The sequence below is a fragment of the Vicia villosa genome, linkage group LG5, assembly GCF_029867415.1.
Source record: "Vicia villosa cultivar HV-30 ecotype Madison, WI linkage group LG5, Vvil1.0, whole genome shotgun sequence".
Taxonomy (NCBI): Eukaryota; Viridiplantae; Streptophyta; class Magnoliopsida; order Fabales; family Fabaceae; genus Vicia; species Vicia villosa.
Genome location: NC_081184.1, coordinates 169,902,528 through 169,915,906, shown reverse-complemented (window position 1 = coordinate 169,915,906; position 13,379 = coordinate 169,902,528). Strand labels below are relative to the sequence as shown.

Sequence of the window (13,379 nt, the reverse complement as noted above, 5' to 3'; positions counted from 1 at the left end):
AGAAAAAAATTGTTTTAAGTGTCATTTTCAAATTTTAAATAGTATTGATTGTAATTTTGTCAAAATTATCACTAATTAATTATTATAAAAGAAAGAAAAAAGTTAAAAAAATTAAGAATATTATAAAAAAAAATCATTATTATTTAAAAAGTTAAAAATAACACTAAAAAAGAAATGGAATAGAATGAGTATACTGTAATGGTTGAGGCAATGTAGGAAACACTTTGTTATTTAGATTTGTTGCATAAAATTTGAAATGGTGAAAAAACAAGAGAGAGGTGTTAGAGAGAGAAAACATACATTTGGCTAAGATAAAAAAAGATGATGGAGGTGTAATCCATTGTTGTAGTGTCTATTAAAATTATGTAAATCTTTCTAATGTAGCGGTCATTTGTTTAAATCATTGGTATATCCATATTCACTATGATCAAAATAAAATTATATAGAAATTAATTCTTAAAATGAAAAGTTCATTTTTCAACCCAATATAAACTTATGCATCCTTAAAAAATGAATGAATTCATTTAATGGCGGAAATGAGAACTGAGTTTACAATCAAGGGTGAAACGAAATTTCCGTGCCATTATGGTCAATGATGAGTTGATATTAACATAATAACATGCCAACCATAGATAAATCCCACAGTACTTCAAACTTGTGTTATTGCCCGCATCTTTGACAAGGCTAACTGGTCTCTGAGAGAATTTGTCTCTTTTCATTTGTGAACTGTGTCTGTGTCGATCTGCTATCATCCTTACAATGAATGGGGATCCTAGTATCTCAATTACGATTTAAAAAGCAAGTATAACTCCTTAGTTTCATATAAGGGTTTTACTACCACAAAAAAGAAAACTAAAATTTGTATCAACAAGATAGATGCAAGGAAAGTCAGATTGAACTAAACCCATCTTCTTGTATCATGTTGCTCTAGACATAAGATTAGTAAAAATTATCTGTTGCATGCTGGTAAAAGGCATGGAAAATAGAGCTGGTGGCTGGTGCCAAGGAAGAAAGATCATAATGCTTCAGATGCAATTTGAAGGAAACCTCACATGATATAAAATACTATGCAATAAGAAACCACTTAGGAATCTCTTAATCCTATGAGTCCTCCTCAGCTTTACTATCTTTCCCATCATTCTTCTGGATTATTATCTTCTTTGGCTTGGGTTACACCAACTTCTGCTGGCCGAATAACACAGTCATGAAGCAAATATCCTGCCTGCAAACATATCGGTCGGATAACATTTTAATTATCTTTTAAATCTCATAAAAAAACCTATGGAATAAAATCATGAATAAGGCTAACTTTGTTCCAACATTCAATGAAGCAAAACCTCGGATCCAACGGATATTTTATAGACATCAATAAATGGCAAGTATCAACAATTGAGATGATAAAATAAACTTCAGTAACACATTTCATTTGAAGAGGATGAAAGTATGCTATCCTTTGTGATGGATAATGAATTTGTACCTAAGAATTTCCTAAACTATAGAAGTATAGCTACTGTTAAAAAAAATGCAGAAGTTTGAAAACAAATATTGTATTAATATGAACATGTTACAGTCATACAACCCATAAATATAGGAATATTCTTGCAACATAGACCAAAATATCACATGAAGATTTTAATGACTGAAACAAATTCTAAAATTGGCAGGCCAAAAATCAAAGTCCTTCTATAAGCAATTATGTAAATTTAAAATTACCTTCAGCACAGTTGCAACAGTGCCTGAGGGCTTGGAATCATCAGGGATTTGGAAGACCGCATTATGCCTATGAGGATCAAAGGGCTCATTTGTAGGGTCAAATTTTTCTACACCAAATTTTTTAAGTACCTGTAAGTAGCAACAGTACCTTCAAAATAATAGCCTGAAGCAATATACACTATACAGTTCACAAAATTTCATTTTTTAAGCATATGATGATGAATTTTGAAAAATGGGATAAATAATTTCATGATAAGGTCATAACTATGAAACATATTGTTGATATGACAGCACAGAAAGATGCCAAGGTGTTTACCCAAATTTCACACAGAACCCATCTAACCAATCAAAATTCAAAGGTAAGCCATTCAACATATTTAAAATATTTCTGCAGCAACTCAACCAAAAAAAATCCATTTTGTTTTCAAAACAAAAATGGGAGATAGTTAAAAAATCATAATAAGATCATATCCAACATGTTTCAAATTTCAAAATAAAACTGACTTTGGAAAAGAAACCAATATGATTCCTTAATCTCACAGCTCCTAATGAACCATGAAACTAAGCTTCAAAACCCTCTCCCAGTCCCTCCCCGATAAACCTTATCGTCACAATCACGCAATGAATCTAAGCAAAACTAGAAATGAGAAACATAGCAGCAATAGCTAAAAGATGCCAAGGTGTTTACCCAAATTTCACACAGAACCCATCTAACCAATCAAAATTCAAAGGTAAGCCATTCAACATATTTAAAATATTTCTGCAGCAACTCAACCAAAAAAATCCATTTTGTTTTCAAAACAAAAATGGGAGATAGTTAAATAATCATAATAAGATCATATCCAACATGTTTCAAATTTCAAAATAAAACTGACTTTGGAAAAGAAACCAATATGATTCCTTAATCTCACAGCTCCTAATGAACCATGAAACTAAGCTTCAAAACCCTCTCCCAGTCCCTCCCCGATAAACCTTATCGTCACAATCACGCAATGAATCTAAGCAAAACTAGAAATGAGAAACATAGCAGCAATAGCTAAAAGCAGAATCTGAATGAAAACCTCAACCGCAAAACAAATAAAATAAAGACTAGATGCTAAATTGGTTATGGTTATTCAGTTATACAGATAGAACACTCTACCTCTGAAAGTTGTTTCTCAGTCATTACAACACCTTCCAAAAGTGTCTTCAGGAGTTTTACCGCTTCAGTAGAGTCAGTCGACGTATCAATTTTTGAAAAGCTTTCCTTTACAACTGACGAAGCTCTTCCCAAGTTATCCGCAACATCAAGTAAACTCTTTGCAAAATTCTATAGCACATTCAAATAACTCATCAGCAAAAAAATTTACAAGTTATTTGGGACAAAAAGGTTCAAACTTAAACCTGTATGGCAAATTTCTTTGAATTCTCTGCTTCACGCCTAGTCCTGTCCATAACGTTCTCCATCTCTGCGTAAGTAAGCAGAAATTTATCCTGTATTTTTTCAATCTCTTTTTGCTTTGATTTCAAAAGTTCTTCCTTCTCAGCTACACGTATAATCAAATCATCCCTGGATAGATTTGATTCACTCTCTGAATCAGAATCTGAATCAGAAAATGCAGTTCGTTTAATGCCACTCCTCCTTCTTTTGACAGTTTGAGATCGAGAATCTGAAATAGATCCTGATTCTTCTATTTGATCTGCATGCTTGGATTGTCCAGGCTGATCAATTTCCTTTGCATCTTGACTTATTTTTGCAGGGTCGTCATTTGAGGAATCGCGATTTTGCACACCATTCCCATTTTTCCCTTCTGTTTCAATTGAGGCTGATGAAGAAAATCCAAATTTTGGAGCTGATGAATTTATAGATGGATATAAGAAATTGACTTGAACTGGAATTAGCTGGAACAATAAAAGTGTACGCTAAACTAAATGAGAATTTTAGAATGTATCCGTAATTTTGTCAAAAAAGAATTTAAAGATAATTGGTCCAAAAGTATAGATCAATAGTAATTAGTAACAACAACTATATAAATAACCTCCATGGCATCACAACTTCATATATATATATATATATATATATATATATATATATATATATATATATATATATATATATATATATATATATATATATATATATATAGCAGACACTAACTACAACATGTTTTCCATCTAAAAGCTCTAAACACTACCCACAAAACCCTAAATTAAACCCATGAAACTGGTGATTGGGAGAGAAATCAGAAGTGAGCACTTATATTTTAGTAAAATTAGAGCTCAACACACAGTGTTCTTCATTAGGAAATACATAAGCTATATGTGTCGGGGCTATAGATTCTTCAATTAAAATTTTTCCTTCTAAAGTAGAATTGGTTCTACCTCCAGAATTAATTCTACTTGAAACTAGAATTTGTAGCTTCTGAGTTTAAACGCAATTTATACACTAAAATTTGTTGTTCAACTCACTTTTACATAAATGTATCCAAACATAAATAATCAATTTTGCTAAACTCATTTATATTAAAATTAATTATACCAAACTTAATTCTATAAAAATCAATTATGTACTGCCAATCCAAACACACACTAAACGGACAATCAAAAGCAATAGCAGCAAAAAGACCATGAGATTTCACAAAGCTACTTTTCTAAACCCTAAAATGACATTCAGGTAGCTTAATTATTCCTTCTAAACACTAGAATTCAAAAGGAATGCAAAAACAAATTAAAAACACAAAAAGAAGTGCTAAACCAGAGCTATGAGGTAAGCTAATCTAGAATGCCACACCACACTGAACAATATGAATGTACAAAATACAAGCAATCATAACCCTAAAATTAACAAAAACTTATTAGCAATGACGACATAGTTCAAACTCAAAATCTCTAGAAGCTTCCACACATAAAAACAAAATTACAAAATCCATATACAAAATACAGCATGGAAGTAAAATAGTACGTAAACAAAAACTATAAGAATTATTGTTGAAGCTATATAATTGTGAAATTGTGAGCAAAAACGTTAAACCCTAGAAAAAACCCTACGACGTGAAAAAAAAATAGGGAAAATGAAAATTGATGAGCAAGTGTAGAAATGAACCTTGTTGGTAAATTGATTGGAGAAGTGGTGGAAGTGTTGATGATGAGAGGTTCGCGGAGAAGAGAGAAGCGAGATTCGGGAAATGATTCTTGAGATACGGAAGAACATTGCTGAATGAAGAAAGAATAAGAGTTCAAAAAATGAAGATGAAGGGAAAATGCAAATTCCGGAATATGTTAATCGTTAGACTACTCGGGGAAAATTAAAATTAGATAACGTTAGTTTTTTGTTTATTGACCATTTGCCCTTCAATTTTAATTATAATTGGGTTTAATAGATAACCAACCTTAGATGGTGTCTTAGTTCCGCCCGATATCTGTGTGGAATCCCATCTACAAAGTGTTTAGTAGAGTGGTGGTCATTAGCATTCTCCAAGCTTGCTGCTCCATGTCGGGCCAGGAAGTCAACAATGAGAAAACAAGCATTGTTTTTTCCAACAATTCAACTAGAGAGACAAAGAACAAACTCCTGCAGATTTCAAATTTCAAATTTCAAATCTGCTACTCAGCTTGGCAAATACCTAGGAGTGCCTATTAATGGAAAAGCACTCAAGAAGCATGACTATCAATATGTTTTGGATCAAATTTCAACAAAACTCGCGAGTGGAAATCCAACCACCTCTCTTTCGCAGGCCGAGTTACATTGGCTAAAAGTGTTATGGAAGTCATTCCCATCTATACCATGATGACTAATATGATTCCTAAAGGTTGCATTGAGGAGATTCATGGGCTTCAAAGGAAATTCATATGGGGCGATTCATAGACTAGTAGGAAATTTCATGATGTCAGCTTGAAGAAAATTACCAAAATAAAAGAAGAAGGTAGTCTAGGGCTGTGCAAACTTGACAATATGAATAAGGCCTGCATTATGAAGTTGGGGTGGAAGTTGCAACATAAACCTGATGAACTGTGGTATCAGGTTATGAAAGGAAAATACAATCAGAATAGCTCTCTTGAGAATCTTAATCATAAGAGTGCTGACTCAAGTTTATGGAAAGGAATTAAGAAGTTAGAACCTCGTCTTCTCTCGACCGGTAGTTGGTGCATTGGAGACGGGAGGAAGATTGATCCTTGGAAAGATAATTAGTTGGCGCCCAAAGTTTTGAAAGAGGATCTAGACATCCATATTCCTGGTCATCTTAATGGCATAAAACTTTGCGATCTGGTTGATATCCATGGCGAGTAGAATTGGCAGCTGCTCAAAGACTGGATGCCAAGTGAGATTCAGTGAAATATTCAAGCGTGTATTCCTCCTAGAGATCATTACGGAGAAGATGAATTTATAACTATAGGCACAAGTGCTGGAGAGTATTCAATCAAAGCTATGTATAAGTCACTTTGTACACCCACCAATGATAGTATACATATTGATTAAAAGAGCATCTGGAAACTGAATGTTCCGGAGCGTGTTTGACACTTCATTTGGCTTCTTGCTCAAGACCGACTACATCTATCCCCATCCCCTACCCTCACTCATCTTCCTCATCCCTGCTTTTCTTCAACCGATTGAAAATATATTACATCTCTCCTCATTACCTACCCTTAAGTATCTTCCTCATCCTTGTTTTTTTTCAACTGATTGGAAATTCGCTATGAAACTATTTCAATCGTTCTTTCGATAAAAGGGTAACAAATTTCATGATACCGCTTAAAACCATATATCTTGCTTATCAATTTATATGAATCTTACTTTTACTTATGTTCAGTATTATCTGATTTATGTACAATACTAGCATTCTACCATCTTTTTATCTATAACTAAAAATTTATTGTTGTTGTTGCATATTTGCATTTGTCCATTAACGAGTGTAGATACATAAAATTGTAAATGCAAGCTTCTCAAGCATAGTGTGTTTTGATGAAGACAATATGGACATCAAGCTTTTATAAAGGATGTGCAAAAAGAATTTCAAGTATCAAGCAAAAATACATCATTTCAAAGTCTTGAAGAAATTGTGAAGATTCAAGAATCAAGCTAAAAAGTCAAAGGTATAAACAATACTCACTTTGACATATAATTGTTCACAAATATATTTTCATGCATATCATAAACATACGACAAAGTGTCATCCCTCAAAAGAACATTTAAAACCTTTTTCAAAGTTAAATTTCAAAATAAAGGTTTTAGGAACCGGGTTGTCCCTATGGGGGAACCGGTTCCCAGCTTTCTCAGTTTTCAGTTCTCTGTGTTTTACTATGGGGGACCGGGTTGTCCCTAGGTGGGAACCGGTTCCTCAGTTCAAAATTTGAAATTTCTGCTGTAACGTTGAGCAGGAACCGGGTTGTCCCAGGTAGGAACCGGTTCCTACTGAACCAGTGTGTTTTTTCATTGCATGATCTTATTCAAACGAATCCATTTTCTTACCACTTGATCATTGCATTGTTTCATGAAAAAATAACCATTCAAAGAGGTGTTTGACACATTATAAATACTACATATTTCAGAATCATTATTCACCTTCTTCATTAACAATTCATAAACCATATATTCTTCATCTTTCAATATTTCCAAGTGTTCATCAAATCTTATTTTCAAGTGAAACTTTCTATACACATTTTCATTGAGAAATCCATTCAAAGTTTCATGCATACATTGTGAACACTTACATTCATTTTGAGAATTGTTTATTTGAAGAAGAAGATCAATCCAAGATTGATAGTGCTATACAAACTTCATCTAAATCTCTTGTAAAAATTCAAAGAAAATTATCTCCTTACTATCCAGGATTGTTGGAAGTAAGTGGTGTGTTTGAAGAGGATTGTTCTTCATTCACATTAGTGTTGTTTTGGTCTTAAAGGTGTTAAGAACCTTTGATCACCCTATAGGTTAGATAGTAGGCATAGGCTTGTACAATAATTCTAACTATAGTGAAATCTCTTTCGTGTTTGAAAGGGGATTGGAGTACTCTCGGATTGTGAGGGGAACCAGTATATATCGTTGCGTTCTTTACTTTTCCGCACTTTATCGCTTTCATCACCATTACCAAAGAAAAGAAAAGAACCTTACAAAAACCTTCAAACACTTAACCAAAAATTATTAGAAGTATTCTCATAAAACCGATTAAATTTTTGAAAACCTAATTCACCCCCCCTCTTAGGCGCACTCTTATACTTACAAAAATATGATGGAAGAGCATCTGGAAGAAGAGTTTTTTGCTTAGTGCAGTCGTCATCATGACCCCTAGCTTGCCCAAGACGAGCAGTCCCAGAGCTAAATTAAAAAACTTGAGAAAGTGGTTGATGTATTAAAACACCTCAAGGAAGTATGGAAAAAAGATAGTTGTGGACTCAACTACACTTTTGAATAAGGTTTGTTTCTTTCTTTTTAATCATATATATCAGATTATGTGGTTTAAATTTAAATTTCCCAACTATAAAGTAAATTTGTTCTACTTCTATGCAGGGTCTAGAAGTAAATTTTCCGACAGGAGAATATTTGATATTGTCCAAGTTGAAAGTAGTTTTGCTTTCAGATTTTGCCTTGCATCAATTTATATTTATGAAGAACTTAATCTCAATCTTTGTTCTAATTTTTTTATCAAAATAATTTAGTTTTTCAAAAAAAAATTCTCAAATAATCAAGTTTCCCCATTAATTCTCAAAGTAACCATGTTTCAAACAAAAAAAATTGGCAAAACAGAGCACATGCCAATCTAATTGGCGCCTGCATTATAAAAATAGAGCTAGTGTCAATTTAATTGCCATCTCTTATAGGCCTAGCTAATCCAATTAGCGCCTTTATATAATGCTTAGGAGGAGGCACCAATTCATCTGGCACCTTAGTGTAATACTTTTTTAATTAAAACAATAAATTATATAAAAAATGAATAAAAAGTATGAATGTTTAATTTAAATATGATTACTACGAGAATATATTTTACACTAACAATGACGGTGCTTACTCATACATGTCACCGGTTCCATACACCTTATGAACTTTTTCTCATACCGGTCTTTATTGATTCACCCTGGGTGTTTAAAAAGAGGTCTATGGAACATCATCATCACCATATTCCCTAATAAGTTCTTATAATTCTACGTAGTCTTGTGTATGCATTGACGCACTGCTGTTATTAAGTTTGTGGCCATTGCCGATGTAGTTTGGTTGTCTTAATGGGGTTATTGGTGAGCGGCCTAGTCAATTAAATGACGACATTAATGTGAATGATTCGTTGGAGAAAGGAAGAAATGGTTATTGTGGTGTTTGGTAGCCATATATTTGTTGCATATTTTGATGTTGTGATGTTTGAGTGTTTTGGCTATGGTAGGAGGAAGTGTTGGTGTTATATGTTTCTTGGGTGTTTTGGCTGTGGTAGGATGATGTGTTAAGGGCATATGGTCGTTGGGTATTCTAATAATAAGCATGATGGTGGTGGTGGTGGTATGGGGTATACTTTTGGTTTTGGAGTTGGGTGTCTGGCATGTATTGGTTGGAGTTTCTTTCTCAATAATTTCAGAACATGTGTTGCTCCACAACCCAATCTCTGTTTGATTTCAGAGAGACACGCATCTATTAAGATTGTATATAATAATCCTGATAAGGGATGGCAAAATCATCTTTCTACCCATGTTTACTGCATTAGACATATTGCACAAAACTTCACGCGGGAAATCATAGACAAAAAACCTTTGGAAAAAAGTTATGAATGTGGGGTATGCTATAAATCAATCATCATTCAGACACTACAACGAGGAAATTAGATTGTCAAATACATATGCATTAAGGTGGGAAGATAATATTACAATGGAGAAGTGGACTAGGGCATTTGACGAGGGTTGACGATGGTGCCACATGACAACAAAACTTGTGAAATCGATGAACTCTGTCTTTAAAGGTATTAGAAACCTACTCATAATTGCGTTGGTGAGAGCCACCTATTTTAAATTGGGATCACTGTTCGTAATTAAAAGCGAAAAAATGAAGTTCAGTGTTACAATCGGGCCAATTGTTTAGTTAAAGTTGCATGAAAGTGATGAAGGAGGAAACTATTAAAGCTAACACGCATGCAGTTACAAGATTTGAACGTTATAGACACACTTTCAGTGAAAATGAGACAATGAGCCACAATGAGGGGAGGCCAAAGGGATACTATCGGGTTGAACTACATAAAGGTCGGTGTGATAGTAGAAAGTTCCAAGCCTTGCTCCCATGTCATTGTCGCATATTCATATGTTTGTCAGGATGGTTCCTTGCAGCAATCCAACATTTATAAAGTCATAAACGTATTCAGTATGTACAATAATAGCTTTTCGGTGGTAGTAAAGGAGGAACATTGACCTACATATCAAGGGGACATAATTTGACACAACGAAAAATATGTGAAGGAAGAAAAATGGTCGCCCCAACCGTACACGTATTAGAACAGAAATGGATATGGCTGAAAAATGGTAAGATTGTGTGGTATATGCAATTATTAATTTAAAGTAATTAAAAAATCTTATTTTTTATAATAGACATCATCTTTTTATTTCAAATACATTAGTTAGTTTTAGAAAGAAAAAATAATTTTAAAAAAGAATATCAAACAATTTTATATTATTAAAAAATACTTTTGGTTAAAAATAGGTTCCAAATTATTAAAATATTTTTAAAACAATTATAACAATAGTTTAACACTTAATATCTATTTTAAAAAAAAATTGGTTACATTAAATTCATCCAAATTATGTGATTCATTTTTAAAAAAATCTTTTTCAAGTTAAATCATGTGATTCATTGAATTTTAGAATGTTTTTTTTTATTAAATTACATTCATTCAAATTATCAAATGTATGGATTGGATCAAAAAATAGATGTATGATTGAATGAATTGTATATTAATTGATCAAATTGTCACCTCTACTAAATAAAAGTTGTAGAATCTTCACAATGGTCGAACTAAATCTTATAAGATGACCCAATCTTATAAGATGACGCAGGCATGAAAATTGACACAATATTAGTGTATTTTTGTTAACTAGCATTTTCTATTTCACTATTTTGTTTTACACTGCAATTTTTAAAAAGAAAAAGTAGTTTGTTGTAAGAGTTTGAGGAGCGTAAAGAAAAAGGAGTTTGTTGGAAGAGTCTTAGGAGCGTTAGAAGTATCAATGGACTAACGTTCAAAATTAAGAAAATTTCAGCCACATATCCATTCAAAATCTATCCAATATTTCAACCATTTTTAGTCTGAAAAACTTAATCACTCACACTTGAATTCTAATCCAGTTTTTAAAAAGTGCAATCAGACCTGTTGAGTTACTATACACCCAATCCCCAACTGAGACAATTATCTATTAACTTTCTTAACATGTTAACAACTTTGTGTTTGTGTACTTCAATCATAATTTCCAACTTCAATTTTTCTTAGTCTTTTCTGGAATCAGATGTTACAACTATGAACTGTTGTAAACCATTATTTCGAGTCTCTTTATCATCATCATTGAGCTCCTTTTCCATTAGATGATTGAAATGGTTGAAACCGTTGTTTCCAAGGTGCATCCTTCTGTTGTTCCAACCATGACAAGAAAGCACTATCCAATAAGCAGAACAAGTTTACATACAGAAGCTGGTACTTGACAGGAACATATCGAAAATTGAAAATCTGCACAATTGGCCACACACCACCTTCTAACACCAATGCTGGGATATAATTCCTCTTCAAATCTTCCTTCACCTCAGGAATGGTCTTTCCAGCAGACAATCCCATGTATGTGAAGAAGACAAACAAATGTATCGGACCGAAAATCAGGCCGTCCATTGCAACTTTAGTTGCTACGGATTGCGCAGTCTTTGGGATTAGCTTAAGGTTATGGTTTATGAATTTGTCCAAGCCTTCATACCTACAAGACATTAAGGTTGGTTCAATGGGAGAAGAATTCATTTGGCACCAAGAATCCAAATTATAATTTTTTTTAGAAGAGCTATTTGATAGATACTACTGGTACCAAAATATCAATTATTAATAATAATATTACAATGAATTCCTAAAAAATTAGAGTTTTGGTCTTTTCCCATATGAAAATTCACAACTGCATAATACATAACAGTTGCTGTCAAATAATAAGTGCAGTGCTACTTAATCACACAATGGCTGTTATGAAGGTAATACTGGATTGAGTTATTATGAATCCAACTAAATACTAATAACTAACAAACTTAGTGACTCATCCTAAGAAACTTAGCCTATGTTTGATAGCGTGGCCACACACCGCTACCTCACGTTTTGTACCACTTCTACCGTTATTTTATGAAGCTACTAGTTGTAGCTTCTCCTTCACTGTGATTTATTACCATGTTTTCTCCTTTCACCAAACATAGGCTTAGTGAGTCATAGCAAAGAAATATTCTAGAATTGCCAATCATTTCATATTCCCTTTCTTCCACTTAGATATCACATAATATTTGAGGTATTTGGACTTAGTTGCATTTCCCTTGGCTCTTAGTTGAGGGACCAGCTTGCTCCCATCAATAGTTTGACCCTCATCTTCTTCTTTGGCCTCATTATTTATCTGGCCCATAACAATGACGGCAGCCTACTAATAAGAGATCTAACACTGACCTTGAAGCTTCTTAGTAAAATTAATGACTTGCAAGTTATCTCAATACAGAATCCATCGAAAATCTTATGAAAAATCAACACTACTCTTAGAGTTTGGATTTTGCTTAATTTAACGCTACAATACCGGTTTGTAAGGTGAGGAACTCACCTCCTCAAACCCAAGATTGAACATCTGAATCGTGTTTCAAATGGTCCGATAGCAGGTTTTGTAAGGTGAGGAACTCACCTTCTCAAACCCAAGATTGAACATCTAAACAATTATAGAGAGATGTCCTAAACCTGAAGCACTTATTACAACAAAAAAAACAGCAGACAGGGCAATAACCAAGACAACATATCTGAAAATTTGGATGAAAACAACAATTTGTAACAAAGTAGAAAGCTGTTCAAGAGATAATACCAGAAGTGTCCAACAGGTCCAACAAAACCAATTCCAAACATACTTGTAACAGCCACACGTCTCCAATCGATCACAAATTTAGTATCCGCTTCCTGCACATCAACAATTATAATAAGGGTAATGCTAACTTGTGCCTCAGGGGCGTAAACAAACAAGTAATAGAAATGTTATTGTTACATATACCCTTACAGTTAGAGATAATTGTTTTTTAGCAGCAGTAGTGTGAGTGATGTACTGAGCAGTTATATCTCCAACAGCCCAAAGAACACCAGAGGTAGTCACTTGGGTCTTCACTGGATGAACTGACAGAGAGTTCTGATACCAATTCCATGCCTTCAAAATCATTGCCATCTTCTTAACCCTATCTATCTTGTTCTCTCCTACTTCATTTACCAATTTAGAATAGACATATGAAGGGTTTGAGATATTTTTCTACACGTGAAACCAAATATCTCACTTAAGTTTTTTCTTTTTGATAAAATAAAGTTTTTTTAAGTAAAGAAAATGAGTTGGGGTGTTTTATATAGGGTTAAATAAGTTTTTGGTCCCTATAAATATCTCAAATTTCGTTTTTAGTCCCTATAAAAAAAATGTCGACATTTAGTCTCTATAAAATTACTTTTTCATTCACTTTTAGTCCCTCT

At 33.3% G+C, this 13,379-nt stretch overlaps 2 protein-coding genes across 3 annotated transcripts; both read right to left on the bottom strand.

The window, feature by feature from the left end:
- Positions 1–488: 488 nt before the first annotated feature.
- Positions 489–5,049, bottom strand: LOC131603871 (grpE protein homolog 2, mitochondrial-like). The gene is made up of 5 exons (XM_058876312.1): positions 4,796–5,049; positions 3,097–3,594; positions 2,855–3,022; positions 1,714–1,842; positions 489–1,222 (listed from the first exon to the last, which is right to left on the bottom strand). The coding sequence occupies exons 1-5, from the start codon at positions 4,901–4,903 to the stop codon at positions 1,136–1,138; spliced, it is 990 nt and encodes a 329-aa protein (XP_058732295.1). The 5' UTR covers positions 4,904–5,049; the 3' UTR covers positions 489–1,135.
- Positions 5,050–10,924: 5,875 nt separating this feature from the next.
- On the bottom strand, positions 10,925–13,179 carry LOC131608191 (protein SYM1-like). Of its 2 annotated transcripts, none has more exons than XM_058880115.1 (3): positions 12,919–13,179; positions 12,736–12,827; positions 10,925–11,616 (listed from the first exon to the last, which is right to left on the bottom strand). In XM_058880115.1, exons 1-3 carry the CDS (start codon positions 13,084–13,086, stop codon positions 11,214–11,216), a joined length of 663 nt encoding a protein of 220 aa, XP_058736098.1. In that variant the 5' UTR covers positions 13,087–13,179; the 3' UTR covers positions 10,925–11,213. The 2 variants fall into 2 exon arrangements, with proteins under 2 accessions (XP_058736098.1, XP_058736099.1); XM_058880116.1 differs by having other exon boundaries at positions 12,925–13,175.
- Positions 13,180–13,379: the final 200 nt, after the last annotated feature.

What these genes read in the sequence shown, in the direction of transcription:
- LOC131603871 (XM_058876312.1), bottom strand. Translation starts at nt 4,903, where the DNA reads ATGTTCTTCCGTATCTCAAGAATCATTTCCCGAATCTCGCTTCTCTCT. An exon ending in CAAAGAAATTTGCCATACAG is followed by an intron (nt 3,023 to 3,096) that starts GTTTAAGTTTGA and finishes AATGTGCTATAG; the next exon opens with AATTTTGCAAAGAGTTTACT. An exon ending in CTGAGAAACAACTTTCAGAG is followed by an intron (nt 1,843 to 2,854) that starts GTAGAGTGTTCT and finishes TGCTACTTACAG; the next exon opens with GTACTTAAAAAATTTGGTGT.
- LOC131608191 (XM_058880115.1), bottom strand. Translation starts at nt 13,086, where the DNA reads ATGGCAATGATTTTGAAGGCATGGAATTGGTATCAGAACTCTCTGTCA. An exon ending in AATTATCTCTAACTGTAAGG is followed by an intron (nt 12,828 to 12,918) that starts GTATATGTAACA and finishes GTTGATGTGCAG; the next exon opens with GAAGCGGATACTAAATTTGT. An exon ending in GGACCTGTTGGACACTTCTG is followed by an intron (nt 11,617 to 12,735) that starts GTATTATCTCTT and finishes AATGTCTTGTAG; the next exon opens with GTATGAAGGCTTGGACAAAT.